Here is a 14,711-nt window from a genome sequence, read left to right as displayed (position 1 = left end):
AATAACAGCTTTTTCCGGAGAGAATATGGAGCTTTATTAGCTATTACCTACGGTGTGCGGTGACTGTTATTTGACACAATGGGTAACCATGACCGCATAGCACTATGAATGCAAGGATGAAATGAAATATAGCGACAGGAGCCTAAATCGTTATTTGTCTGCGCGTATGTTCAACCTATCTTCTCCCATGTTCCCGGTAATCTCCGCCCGCACTGTTGACACAGTCCTGTATCTCCTGTCCTTGATCGGCGCCGATGTGCTCTGTTTGTGTTCACCAATGACGCGCGGCCGACTCGGTGACCTGTCCGTCCAGGGTCGATCGATGGCCAGCAGTGACGTCACACCCGTTACCATGACGACAGCAGGTTGCGTGGGCCGGCGCGCCGGGTGCCGGTGCCGTCGGCGGCAGCGTCGGCAGTGTTGCAGGTGCAGTGAGGATGGCGGGGTCGCCAGCCGGCATGTCGGCGCTGCTGCTGCTGCTGCTGGCGGTCCGCCCGGGCCAGCCAGCTGCTCTGTATCCAGCCAGTCTGCAGCTGCAGCTGCCGCAGCTCTACAGCCAGCTGGATGGGGTGCTGGACTCGATGGTGAGTGGTGATCGAACGCCATATGGTGGCGGTAAGATGCGGGCGGCCCGCGACCAACAGGTCTCATGGGCCGGTGGGTGGCCAGGGCGCCGGCCGACGCGCCTGCTGGCCTGTTGCACTTAGGTTAGGCCTTCAGTGTCATTATTTTTGCCGTTCAATAGGATCTGTGTGATGGATGTTTCAGGATGTGTGACATTTCTTTCACATATGCGCTCACTTATTTACCTTTGTAAGCGAATGAGAACAGGCTCTATCTCGTCAGCGTAGTTCGGGATTCTTTTGAATTTCCTGTTACCCCATGGTCCCCAGTTGTGTAGACGTTTTCTTGGAATGACAATGGTATTTATTACCCGAAAGTAATCGCTGCGGCTACACTAGTTATACAGTATACCTACACCATATATTTGTATGTTCCTTGCCGCTCGAAAAAAAAAAAATTAGTTTCCTCATGGCCGTTTCCTTTCATGCCGCAATTGGCTAATAGGTTAGCTTTTCGTGTATTTCCTGAACAACCAATCACCGTCCTTGCCGATACTTTCCTCACTCCTCAGATAAATTTGTTTGGGCTGCCCGAGGTGCCGCATGTGACCTGTCCTCACATCCCTCACCTTCCCCCTAAGATGAAGGTGCCGGATGTGCCGTCACCTTCCCTCACATCACCCACCCCCCACCCCCCTCTCCCCTAAGATGGAGGTGCCCAAGGTGCCGTCACCGACCTTTTCCGACAGACCCTTCCCCCTCTCTTCAGATGGAGGTGCCCGATGTGCCGTCTCCGATGGCCGAGGGCCACTGGCCGCGTCGACCGCTAAACGTCGGCCCCGTCAGCGGCGTCGCCGTCGACACTCTGGACCGTCCGGTCATCTTCCATCGGGCCAACCACAGCTGGGAGGCGACGTGAGTACTCCACACTCTACACTACAGTCCACAGTCGACGCACTCTACAGTCCACATCCACACAGTCCACACTACTGGGACTTATTGTCCTATTGATGGGTCACCTTCCACCGGACCAACCACAGCTGGGGGGTGCTCGGAGTTTCTCGCATTGCAGGAACCTACTGTTAAAATTCGAAGTATTCGCCCATTATGGTCTGGCTATATGGACCTCGCCTCGCCAGATGCGTTACCATTCACGCGACTTTTCGGTCAGTTGTTTCTCCGACCCTTGGTTTTGGTACCCTTGCTTGTTCCTGGTGTGCTCCTGCAGATGAGCCGTTAGTCGGTTTGTGTCATGTGGATTAAATGGCGTACTTAGCGCTAAAAAAAGAAATTTGATGTCTTGATGCCGTGCCATAGACTTCTCTATAGCAAGACCGGATATCAAAACCGTTATGCAAGACTGGCATTCTACGTACACAGTTCAGTAATACACGGTAGTCTATGACCGTGGAAGAGCTTCATCCTTCTTACTTCGTTCCACTCGGTAAGCTACTTGGGATCTCAAATCTACCTAAACTATAAAATATTTAAATATTTCTGACGAGATAACATTTCACTGGAACGTTGAGCCCTGGGGTTGAAAATAATTTCCTTTAGAAGTTTACTTTTAGTTTCAACAAAGGCACCGTTTCCACTTTTATCGTTCTCGGCAACATTCCGCGCCGTAGCAGTAGCTGCCTCGCTTTGTTGCGATTCCAAGTTAAAGAATGTATAAATACACCAGGCGGATGTATTTTTGATCGTCAGCAAAATGAACAACCATGGCAGGGCAGGGCTCCGACTCGGCCCAGTACAAACTCTGCACCAAGATACGCCTACTCGATGAAATGAGAGCCTCGTTCATGGCTCCCCAATCCGTAAATATCCTCCCTGAATAGGCGCGTTGCCGTATGAAATAGCGACCTTGCAAGGCACGCTCAAATGATACGAACAGCTCCGCGAATATGCTCACCGAACAGGCCGCTCAGACTAGTAAGGCTAACATATTCACGGCGCTGTGCTATCGGTGGTTGGGTCCAAAAAGCGTATGTGGAACGAGCCGGACAGACTCAGTCCCAGATTTAGACCCTCGAATGCATATGCGTCGCCGAGTAAGCCGACAGCAAGCCTCTCAGACGAGACTGCCGACGTCCCCAGCAAACGCATATAACATTCGAGGTCCCAACGCACCAGCCGCGACAACAGACATTGCCCGACTGCCCTCCGCCGGCGCGCCCTCACCCGACCTCACCTCACAATCACGTGGTCAGCAGCCGACCAATCACTGCACGAGTCCGCGCCGCACAGCCCCGCTCCAGCGAGAGATGCTGTGCCGCAAAACAGCGGCCGCGCGTCGGCCGAGGAGAAATACGGGCGGCCGAGCCGACACAAGCGGGCGAAAAGACGATAACTAAATTGACAGTTCTAACATACTCCCCACCAAAATGGGGCTTGCCCCATTTTCATAACTAAAGTCCGCTTTAGCACATCACCGGCGCACCACTCCCATGACTGTCCTGCGCAGACCGCCGCAGAACTGGAGGTCGCCGGCCGTGGCCGCGTCTGTGTCAACGCTCAGCTGGAAGCCATCGGCGGCGGCGGCGGGCGCCGCCACCTCAGCGTCCTCCTCGTCGTCATCGTCGAAGTGCCTGCCGATGATGAGGACGGCTCGTCCTCGTACGTCTGCAGCGACTCGATGCGGTCCAGGCCGCCGCACTCATCCACCTGGAGAGCCACGGTGCCCTCCCGGTCCACCTGCTCGGCGCACCTCAGCACGTTCGACAGCGCGTCCGGGAAGACCATGATGAGGTTGACGTCCTCGACGGCCAGCAGGTCACAGCGAGGCTCGGCGGCGCCCAGTCGGCACAGCTCCGCCACCAGCTCCTGGGAGCCGCCCGACGTCAGGTTCAGGATCACCATCACCCGGACGGCCTCCCGCTGCGACCGGTGGTCGTCCTTCTGAAGCATCTCCAGGACGTCAACGATGACACTAAAAAGACAAGAAAGATTCGTGAGTAGCGAGAACAGCAGATCGCATAATCCAGCGGCAACATGGCGCTGCCAAGCTGCCACGCACTCAGCCGACAGACTGAGCTTGCCATCCTTCTACCGCCTAGATTGCCTTTCTGCGACCAAATAATATAAACACTTAACTAAGCTTATCCTATAGTTAACCTACTATCCTTTTCAGACCCCGCGAATCACTGCCAAAAGCCTCCCCACCATGGGACAGTCTCGGGGATGAACCCCAACGGGGCGCGTTGCGGTGGGTTCACCCCCGACGGCGCCACCGATGCCACCGCCAGATCCCGCCGGGGTGCTTCCTCTGCACCGACGGGATGGGTCGGGGGCCGACGATCGAGGGCGCCTCACGGCACCACGACGGCCGGGAGCGGCGGCCATATGTCGGCCTCTCGTCAGAGCCCCAAACCGGGGGCGGCTCGTGGAGCTTCTCACTCCACATCAGTTGTGAGTTGGAGCGAGAGTCGTTCAGCTCATTGTCATGAATGCCAGTTGGGCTCGCGTCCCAGTCAGCAGCATCGGGCCGACTAGAAGGGCACTGGCTCGTGTGGGGACCACCATTGTCTCCACCTTTACAACCGTGGATCGTCTCGACGGCTCTCGGCCCATCAGCAACCTCCAACTGATCCCGTGGGACGACCTGATACACGTTATCAGCCTCCACAAGGACGTCAACCTCACCACCCCGGAAATCATCAGCCGTCTGGATCTCAGATGGCAACCGAGGTGGCTGAGCAGTTGGGAGCGGTGAGCACAGCACGTCTGTGCTCTTCATGTCAAGTTTGACTGACGGTCCACCGAAACGACTTTCAAGGTCAACCTGATCTCGATCATTGGTACAAGGCTGCTCGGTTCTCTCATGGAACCCGATACAGGCAAAGCCTTCGGAGCCCTTCTCAGGTAGTCTCAGCTCCTGAGCCAGGGAGCTCCTGACATAGGAGGCGTCACATCCTCCATCAAGGAAATCACGTGCCGGCGTGCGGCCATTGGGACCTGCTGCCACAACAGCAGCGGTTTGCAAGAAGCTCTTTCCTGTAGAGCTGACATTATATCGGTGACGGCTGGGCAGCTCAACACCGTGCGTCTCAGCCTCTGCACAAGTACCCGGAGCAGGAGGCTCAGGAGGCTGGAGTGGTTCAGCATCAGGGCTCAACTCAGAAACTGCCGAGGGTGAACGCTGCGTTCCAAACTCCTCATCATGCAGCAGCGAGTGATGCTGGCGGCCACGCTCAGCACACGGACTGCCCAGACATTCCCCGGCCAGGTGTTCAGAGTCGAGGTCTCTGTTGGTCACCGAGAACGTTGCTGGTGGGTCAACAGCAGAGCATTTACTATTCGGGCCCCTAGCAAGCTCTCTGACCCGAATTTCCTCCTTCAAAAACACCAGGAAGTCATCAAAGTGGTGACTCGATCGCCGGGCCCACTCCAGACGCCAGTCTTTGGGGATATTGCCCTTCACCATGGGCAGCAGCAGGCTGGATAGGCTCTCTGAGGAGACACCCAGAGTGCTGAGAGCTCTCGTGTGCGCAGACAGGTGATCTATGAAGGATCGCATGGCCTTCAAGTCACCGTGGCGGACTGATGACATGTTCATCAGCTCCTTCAAGAGAGTCTCCCGTCGCACATTCTCGAGGTCAAATCGCGCTTTCAGAGCTGACACCGCCTGCACATACCCGTCACCCGTGACTGGGATGCCCTGGATGGCCCTCAATGCCGCTCCGGCAAGATGCGACTTGAGGACCACGAATCTCTGAACGTTTGCGTAGCCAGGGTTGTCATGAACAGAAATCAAAAACAGTTCCCAGAACTCGGGCCATCTCATCACATCACCATCGAATGTGGGAATCGCCACGGTGAGTGCTGCCCTCAAATTGGCGCTACCAGCCGTGTTCAGTGACTCAGAGGCCCTGGATTGAGCTTCTGCAGCTCTCTCGAGACGAGCCAGGAGGCGGGAACCGAGGAAAGCCTCATCCTCCAGAGTCTGAACATGATTTGTCTCATCGGCTTGACCCTGTTTGTCCAGCTGGACCTGCAAGCCCTGCAACTCAGTCTGGATCTTCTCCACATGGTGGAGTTTTAGGGCAAGTTGGTCCGGGTCTAGCGCTTTCCGATCTCCCTCCCTGTAGGCTCGGAGATCGTTGCACGCTTTAGTAGCCTTTGTGCGGAGACGCGACCTAGCAGCCAGTAGCTCCTCCATGTTTGAGTGAAATGGGAACTAAATCAAAGTACAAACTGGACTGTATGTTCAAAACAAACCATCAATTTACCCAGTGGACTCAACAAATTTAATGTCCGGTAGCCATGGGGACTGTGTCCGCCACTGAATAAATGATCCGGCCCCGGTGGACTATGTTGCGATTCCAAGTTAAAGAAGGTATAAATACACCAGGCGGATGTATTTTTGATCGTCAGCAAAATGAACAACCATGGCAGGGCAGGGCTCCGACTCGGCCCAGTACAAACTCTGCACCAAGATACGCCTACTCGATGAAATGAGAGCCTCGTTCATGGCTCCCCAATCCGTAAATATCCTCCCTGAATAGGCGCGTTGCCGTATGAAATAGCGACCTTGCAAGGCACGCTCAAATGATACGAACAGCTCCGCGAATATGCTCACCGAACAGGCCGCTCAGACTAGTAAGGCTAACATATTCACGGCGCTGTGCTATCGGTGGTTGGGTCCAAAAAGCGTATGTGGAACGAGCCGGACAGACTCAGTCCCAGATTTAGACCCTCGAATGCATATGCGTCGCCGAGTAAGCCGACAGCAAGCCTCTCAGACGAGACTGCCGACGTCCCCAGCAAACGCATATAACATTCGAGGTCCCAACGCACCAGCCGCGACAACAGACATTGCCCGACTGCCCTCCGCCGGCGCGCCCTCACCCGACCTCACCTCACAATCACGTGGTCAGCAGCCGACCAATCACTGCACGAGTCCGCGCCGCACAGCCCCGCTCCAGCGAGAGATGCTGTGCCGCAAAACAGCGGCCGCGCGTCGGCCGAGGAGAAATACGGGCGGCCGAGCCGACACAAGCGGGCGAAAAGACGATAACTAAATTGACAGTTCTAACACGCTTCCTTTCTGCTGTGACTGCGCCGTTCAATAGCCTTCTTCAGAAGCCAAAGCCAAATAAATGTATCCCGATTATCGTTTACTGGAATTGCCGTTAATTAATACTCGTAATGGCAGTGTATTTTTACGCCCCCGAGTCCGACTGACATTTGCTGCGTATTGAGCTCCGCGATGCTGCGTATTGGATACAATGTTACAAAGTACGTTGGCCCGACCCAGATCGCTTCTCCCATCGATCCAACAAAGGCGCAATTCCGAACGGACGGCCGCCTATTGCGTCCAACAGCGTACGCCCGGTGGGCTAAAGTACGCCCCGAGGGAGCCGTAACGGAACTGAAGTGCCTGCTTATCTAGCACAGGCCTACTGGAACTGGGTTAATTCAGCAACTGAGAAGCCATAGACGTAAACTTGGTTACCTTGTGTTTGCATTACCTACCTCGGTTGAGAGCACAGGTGTCGCACTGCAATTATGTTAGCCTTTCAAGTACCTGAATCTGACTTGATCCCTGACCCTGATCTGCCTTGACTTCCTAACTGACCCTGACCCCCTGACTTGACCTGAACCTGACCCTGACCTGACCCGGACCGGATCTGTCCGACAGGTCATTCAACAAAAGTCAGCACTACCAGGACGCGGCCCGGGGTCCGATCTTGAGTCACACACTGCTCACACTGGATCCGGGCACGGGTGCAGTGCTGAAGAGCGAGGGCTCTGGCCGCTTCTACCTGCCACACGGGCTACACATCGACGCGGCGGGTAACCGGTGGATCACCGACGTGGCGCTTCACCAGGTGTTCAAGGTGAGCTGCGGCGGACTCGACGGAGCGGAGGGGAGGCGGGTGAGGGGTCACAGCGCTGGTCGGTGTCGGGTTCGGCTGTGCCAGTGAGTATCTAGGACGTCCCTCATGGGGGGGGGGTCCGCAGTCCAACGGACTCAGTCTTGAATGACATCGAGTCGAAAGGACCCCTGAATTAGAACCCTGTGATCTGTCATTTGAAATCTAGTTAGTCCATTCGTCCAGTAGCGTATGTGGATGCAAGAGTATGTGGACACTGGACGGGTTGTGTCGTGCACTTATGAGCTTACTCTCTCTTCCAGCGTCCGTATATATCTTTGCAGAACGGGTGCTGCTATTGGGGCCTCGTCAAAAGTGAATGCAACTGTCCATTGACGGCTGAATGGCTGTCTATATCCGTGTACGGCACTTCCTATTTACGCACTGAATGACCGGCTAGTGGACGGTAGCGTTAGCGTGCGTTGACGCTGAATGAAAACTGTTTCATCGTTGTTGGAGAGCTATTCAGCATTAAATACATGTTCTGTAGTGTAGCAGAAAAGTATTACAACCTGGGGTTATATCAGCATTACCAGAGCTCTAAGCCTGACAGGCCGTGCTAGTTAGTACACTATAAGCCGGCTTTTTCAGGCTACGGATGATTAATCTTGTGGCGTCTTGTATGGACATCCGCTGGCTGTTCCTTTGATTCTAGCTGAGCTTGAAAGGTTTTCGAACGAATGTCATTGCCAGCTAGAAGGAACAGCTACGTTGTGCTTAACCCGCGCACCGACGGGGGGGGGCGGATATCCGCCCCCCCTGAGGTTTTTCGCGAATAGCGGGAAAACCGCGGCGCGTAGCGCCGCGAAATTTGGTACGACTATTCCCTCATCAATTTTACACATGGTGTGCAAGTTTGAACCTCCTACCTTTTAAGGTCAGGTCACCAGGTCACTTTGAATGACCCAACCTCAAGTCACTTTTTTGCAACTTTGTCACCGTGCCAGAGCTACAGTAGATGTCGGAGGCCTTTGAAAGTCGCAGGATGTTATTAGGTCATTAGTAGCTACAATTTGTATGTCTCGGAATTTTGATATCGGTGACCTAAGGTCAGGTCAATTTCGCGACCTCCCCATTATAAGTCAATGGGGGAAAAATCAACTCCCTGTTTTTACCACTAAAACGGGTCGGAATGGCCCCATATACCATACATGACTTCATATACAATCAACCTTCACTACCTTGAGGTCTGTTTTGCTGTTGGGCAGCTATGAGGTCATGTGACGTCATCAAAGGTTACCAAAGGTTTTTGGCCAATAACTCCGTACAGGAACAAGATACAGGCGCGTGGATGGTCTCATTGTGTTCAGCTCGTCAAGACGCATCGAATGATATACATGATGACCTCGAGGTCACGTGACCTGAGGTCAACCTTTGACCTTGACCTTTCGAGGTCAACGTATATATCATTCGATGCGGATTGACGAGAGGATCACGATGCTGCCCTTATTTTGTTCCTATCTTGACTAATTCGAAAGTTATTCGAGAAAAACTCTCTCCATATCTAGCGCCGCCATTTTGACTTTTTCGACCCCTGTGACGTCATCTTTGACCTGACCTGAAAATGACCTTAGTAAAAATTGTAGATCTTGATCGTGCGTATCCGACGCCGTTTACCGCTTGTCGCTATCTTGCTTCGTTCTCGAGATCTCAGGGGGGGCGGTCATCCGCCCCCCCCCCGTCGGTGCGAAGTTGGCGCAGACCCCCGTCGGTGCGCGGGTTAATGAAGTCGAATTTTACTTTTGCATTACATCCATATCTGCTTAGTACGCTTACACATATAATCACTGAACCGGCCCATGTGTTGGTGGCCATAGGTCTTGTATCGTTCGACCCGCCAGCTATGCATATGGGACCGTCCATCGGCTCTCTTACTCTAAAACCAAACACCCTAAATTTGACCCGTGAAGTGACCTCAGCTGACCTCTGCCCTCCTCCCCCACAGCTGCCTCCCGACTCGGATGCTCCCGTCCTCACCCTGGGTGTACCGTTCGAGCCGGGCAGCGACGCGGCCCACTTCTGCAAGCCCACCGACGTGGCCGTGGCCGAGGACGGCACCATCTTCGTCGCCGACGGCTACTGCAACCGCCGCATCATGATCTTCGACCGCGAGGGACGCTTCCTGGGCAGCCTCGGAGAGGAGCGTGAGTGCAGTCCTCGGGGTAATCACATTTCTCGAAGACCTCAGCTAGCAACAGTAAAAGCTACTTAATTCCCGTGTCGCACTGGGAGACTTCTTAACTTCTGACTTCACCCTCGGACGCCTTCTATCTGTTTGATCTACTAATACCCCTCTCGCTCTCTCGCTGCATTACGTACTGACCGAACCCCTCCCCCCTCCCCCTCAGAGGGAGTTGACCTGCTGGTGCCCCTCTCGCTCTCTCGCTGCATTACGTACTGACCGAATCCCCCCTCCCCTCAGAGGGAGTTTGACCTGCTGGTGCCCCTCTCGCCCTCGCTGTATTAGGTCCTGACCGAACCCCTCCCCCCTCCCCTCAGAGGGCGTTGACCTGCTGGTGCCCCACTCGCTCTCGCTGCATTAGGTACTGACCGACCCCCCTCCCCCTCAGAGGGCGTTGACCTGCTGGTACCCCTCTCTCCCCCGCTGTGTTAGGTACTGACCGACCCCGCTCCCCCCTCAGAGGGCGTTGACCTGCTGGTACCTCACTCGCTTTCTCTGGACGGCGGCGTGCTCTGCGTGGCGGACCGCGAGCACGGCCGAGTGGTCTGCTGGAACATCCGTCAGCGTCTACTGCAGCCGCAGGTCATCAACCTGGCCCTCTACGGCCGCATCTACGCCGTGTCGGTCACAGGTCAGACGGGGCTGGCGCCCGGGGACCGCTGGTAAACGGCGGGACGGGTCTGATTGGGCCTCGGCTATTGGTCATGGTCATAAACGACAAGCTATATTGAAATTTGAAAGTCGTTTCAAATGTGAATGCTTTTATCCGCCATGTGGTTAACTTCCTCGATCATTCGATACATCCATCTTCTTACGTTGGATATCTCGTCAGTAACGATCACAGTTGCAAGGATCGTATCGCTCTACAGAACCAGCCGACACGATGGATACTGCGCATTGCACAGCGATAGCCGATTGTTCTGTCTTCAATCGCCGTTAGATATAGTTGAAACTCGAGTCCCTTCCTCGAACTTCCTCCGCCAGTAAGTAAGCATATGCGATATGCAATATGCATGCATAATTGCATACGTGGCTATTACATAATCTTACATATCAGCTACAACTACGCTACAACTGACCGCCTGGCTGCACCCCCAGGAGACGTGCTGTTGGCGGTGTTCAAGAGCCTGTCGGGCGGCGGAGTGCTGACTATCGACCTGGTCACTGGGCTGGTGCTAGACAGCTGGGTGGCCGCTCAGGTAAGAAACAGTAAGACAGTGAGATAAGTGAGACAGTGAGACACGGCGGAGTCCTGACCATCGACCTGGTCACCGGACTGGTGCTGGACAGCTGGGTGGCCGCTCAGGTAAGATATTGCGAGACAGTACCTAACACACAGTGAGATAAGTGAGGCCAATGGGGAAGATGATACGCCGTGGGACAAGGGGGAGAGTGGGGCGCAGTTTGTACAGGTGCGACACAGTGGGACAGATGAAATAGTATGGGATAGCTGAGACACATTACGATAGATGTGATATTGGTGAAAGTGGTGATATGCTGATTCTATGGTCGAAAGACTGATAAGACTGATGGAAGTTCTGAGGGACCGCATAGGTTTGCGCTGCCGGGGTTCAGAACTTGTGAGGGATACCAAGTATCGTTCCCATCCGCCTGTTGTCGGTCAAAATAGCACGGCGCTGACGAGTGCTCATAACAAGATCAGTACCGGGCACATAACCCCACATGGCGCGGGTCGATGAGTAAGGGCTGCGCGGAATGGCTTCTTTCTGGGTAACACATCACTGAGATTTCCCCCCACTGACGGATATTACTCGTTCAATCACGGTTTATTAGACGAGGTACAGCGACAATGCTCGGCGTCATACCGTTATAGCCCACGCGGAAATTGATGTCGAGCCGTCCAACTTGAACGGTGGGCGGGGATGGTGGCCGTGTGAGGAGTTTCAGAAAGAATGGCGGTGTTCGGACGGGTATTTCTGGACCCGAGCCGCGCCCCTGCCGTGGGCTGAGCGCTGCCTGTGCACAGCTGCTGGAAATCCTCCATTACACGGCGATTTCGGCTCGCCAGCTCGCCTACATTACTCAGAAATCTCGCGTGCAGCTGTGTAAGACCGTAAATATTCGTTTTACCTGGGAATGACAGACGGCACAGGGAATGGGCTAACCGACCACCACCATGAGCCATTTCACGCCAAATGCTCTTAGAAACCGGATACACGTAGGAGGATCTCATCTCATCGCTTTTCATCTGAGTGACTTTACGAGCGGTTATCGGTGCGAGCGAGAGTCTCAGTTGGTTTTCCGCGCCATCGCACCAGTTCACTGCAGTTTGTTCCAATGGTTGCAAGTACTCTTGATGTCGATGATACTAGCGCAACTATTCACGCCCGAATGAGTGCAATGATCTGAACTTCAGTGTGTTGCCTCATGTTTCGAGCGAGTCTCGAGGTTCGCCGCTCATGATGTGCGTCCCATCTTGGTCTGAACCTGAACGAACCCCATGACCTGACCCGTGTGTCCCCTCAGGGTCGAAACGAGCCCCATGACCTGAATGACCCCGTGTGTTCCTATAGGGTTTGGACAAGACTTATGACCTGACTGACCCCGTGAGTCCCCTAAGGATGTGAACTATGGGGTGTGGACAAGCCCCATGATCTGACAGCGATCATTTGTGTCTCATTAGGGTCTGAACGAGCCCCACGATCTAGCCGTTACCTCCGACGGCCGCACCACCTATGTCGGTGAGCTGGTGCCCGCCCGCGTCTCAAAGTTCGTGCTGCAGCCGGATTTTTATGAGCGTCCTTAGCGCCATCTAGCGGGAGCTTAATAAGCCAAGAGCCCAGCTCCGAGCCAAGAGTCTGGCTCCAAGCTAAGAGCCAGGAGGTAGCTGTCGGCGGTGGCTCCGAGCTGCGCGGCGCAGAGCGACACAGAGCTTATGTAACAGCCCACCTCTATTGTATGCGTGTGTGTGCTATTTTTGTAATGTGTAACAATAACGCTTCTTATCGCTTTATGGAAGGTGTTGATATTGTCGAAGGAGGCGTTTCCTTGGAGGTGAGGCCTGGGACTATCGTAAGACCGCGCTGGGCTGAGGCTGGGATGGTGGTGATGGATTCCAGTGAGCCGCTGTCTGTTCCACAGAGCTCGTTTAATGTGCCCGCGCCATGTTACGTAACCGTTCCCTGTTCTGTGACGATGTGTAGTAGTGTTAACCGTCTTTATCGTCAATAGCTTGTAGTCAAGAGTCACGGTGTAGATGCGTCTTGTTTACTCAAACTGCGGTTTCCTGATGCAGCAAGCTGATTATTTCAAGTCATTAAAAATACAGAATGTAGACTGTTACGTGCGATTACCTTTGCTAACCGTGTTCTGTTCCTTGAATAAATCGAAAGCCAGTCCAGCCAACGGCGGATAGTTGCTTGAGGCAAACTGCAAATTTGCGGCCTATGAGTTGGAATGTCGGCGCCAATTCGTAGCGAATATTCCCGGATCTTCCGGTGCACTGAACGCCCCTGAAGGTCGGTGTTGTCCCGTAGCCCGCTGGGACTTTCCGTGTCGATCTGTTCCAGAGAGAATTGGACGGCTTCCTCACCGTACCTCCTCTGTCCACGTGTTGATGCTCGGAACTGTACTTTTGAAGTCACGATCGCAGACTGCAGCATCGACCTCAATACAGATGGTGTAACGGCTGGTACAAGTACAACTTTCTAAGAGGAAGTAGTCCCTGAAGTGAATGGCTTGCTACTGCCTTTGGTGACCAGGAGGTAACTATTCATATATTCATGCGACACAATCACAGTTGCCAAAGAATGGCCTTGGTGATGTTTGCTAAAACGCATGACGATGACGATGACCAGCATCCATCCATCTAACAGTCATACGCAATCACATTCAGGTTGCTCTCTCATTTCTAACAAGACAATCGCACACGTTCGTTCCATGCACATTTTGACATTTTTACAATGATAGGCACACAGTACTATATAATACTGAACGAGGCCGGTGTAAATAAATTTTCAAGACCGAGGTCCTTACTGGATTTTTGAACGAGGCCGAAGGCCGAGTTCAAAAATCAGTAAGGACTGAGGTCTTGAAAATTTATCACCGGCCGAGTTTGGTATGTATTTTACTGTATGCCAACGATAAATTTATTTTCTGGACCGAAGCTCTTAGCCGACTTAGGAACGAGACCATCCCAAAATGTTCGCTTAAGTGCATTCTGGTAATGCATTTTTGACCGTGGTCAATTTGCTTACACCAGTTATTACCACACCCCTCTGGCTAATGTATTTGAATAGGCCAGGCATACAGTAAACAGAGCATAAGTTATGTAATGTGAAAATAGTCGACATACAATTGATTTCAAGCATTTGTCGTTCGCAAGGGGACTTCTATTGTTAATAAAAACTAATTGTTATTTTCTTCTAAGACATATTTTTGGAAAGCTGCGGCACTTTCTGCTTCTATGAGCCTCGCAGACAAGTTGTTCCAGTCACGGATAGTTCGAGGAAAATATGAGTTGTGATAGGACAAAAGTCGTGATTGAAGTCGTCTAACCTTTTTGCTGTGATCATTTCTTCCTATGTAATCAGGTTGTATGAGGATGCCACTGACATCTAATCTGCTAAAGCCACTGCATTACCAACTAGCCATACCAACTAAGGTAGTTGGTATGGATGCACAATGTTTGACACTAAATTACCGCCCGCGCCACACAAGTTCTTCATGCTATCGTTTCTGTCCATCTTCAACACAGCCATAAAAAAGGACTTAAGCCTATCACTTGATAACGTCGTCAGAACTGCCACGCAGTGTCCCAAAATTGTATTTTGGCTTGGGTGTCAGAGGAAAAATTCATCACCAAAAGTGGTATGGGAGTGGAAAATTGTGGGCCATATGAGACCCAAAAAGAGTTGAAAAACGATCAATACCATAGCTTTACACCTTCAAGTGTGGTAGGTAGAATGCAGGATGTAAACTACCCTCTACGTGGGTGTTTTTTTCTTGCTTTGTAAGAATGGGAGTGGAAAATTGCTCTGAATATTTGAAGGTGAGAGTGAAAAATGATTTTCATTTGGTTGTTGTTTCTCACCCAAATCGACAAGTTTTGGGACACTGCTGCCACGATTA

At 53.0% G+C, this 14,711-nt stretch overlaps 1 protein-coding gene across 1 annotated transcript; it reads left to right on the top strand.

Moving 5' to 3' along the window:
• The first annotated feature begins 340 nt into the window (after positions 1–340).
• Positions 341–13,017, top strand: LOC122367028 (peptidyl-glycine alpha-amidating monooxygenase B-like). Its single transcript, XM_043339780.1, has 7 exons — positions 341–584; positions 1,333–1,478; positions 7,204–7,402; positions 9,384–9,582; positions 10,081–10,251; positions 10,719–10,819; positions 12,265–13,017. The coding sequence occupies exons 1-7, from the start codon at positions 438–440 to the stop codon at positions 12,385–12,387; spliced, it is 1,086 nt and encodes a 361-aa protein (XP_043195715.1). The 5' UTR covers positions 341–437; the 3' UTR covers positions 12,388–13,017.
• Positions 13,018–14,711: the final 1,694 nt, after the last annotated feature.

Source organism: Amphibalanus amphitrite, unplaced genomic scaffold (assembly GCF_019059575.1).
Source record: "Amphibalanus amphitrite isolate SeventyFive unplaced genomic scaffold, NRLGWU_Aamphi_draft 000845F_arrow, whole genome shotgun sequence".
Lineage (NCBI taxonomy): Eukaryota > Metazoa > Arthropoda > Thecostraca > Balanomorpha > Balanidae > Amphibalanus > Amphibalanus amphitrite.
The sequence above is the reverse complement of the archived record's forward strand: the minus strand, read 5'-3'. Positions and strand labels throughout refer to the sequence as shown.

What these genes read in the sequence shown, in the direction of transcription:
- LOC122367028 (XM_043339780.1), top strand. Translation starts at nt 438, where the DNA reads ATGGCGGGGTCGCCAGCCGGCATGTCGGCGCTGCTGCTGCTGCTGCTG. An exon ending in ATGGGGTGCTGGACTCGATG is followed by an intron (nt 585 to 1,332) that starts GTGAGTGGTGAT and finishes CCCTCTCTTCAG; the next exon opens with ATGGAGGTGCCCGATGTGCC. An exon ending in ACAGCTGGGTGGCCGCTCAG is followed by an intron (nt 10,820 to 12,264) that starts GTAAGAAACAGT and finishes GTGTCTCATTAG; the next exon opens with GGTCTGAACGAGCCCCACGA.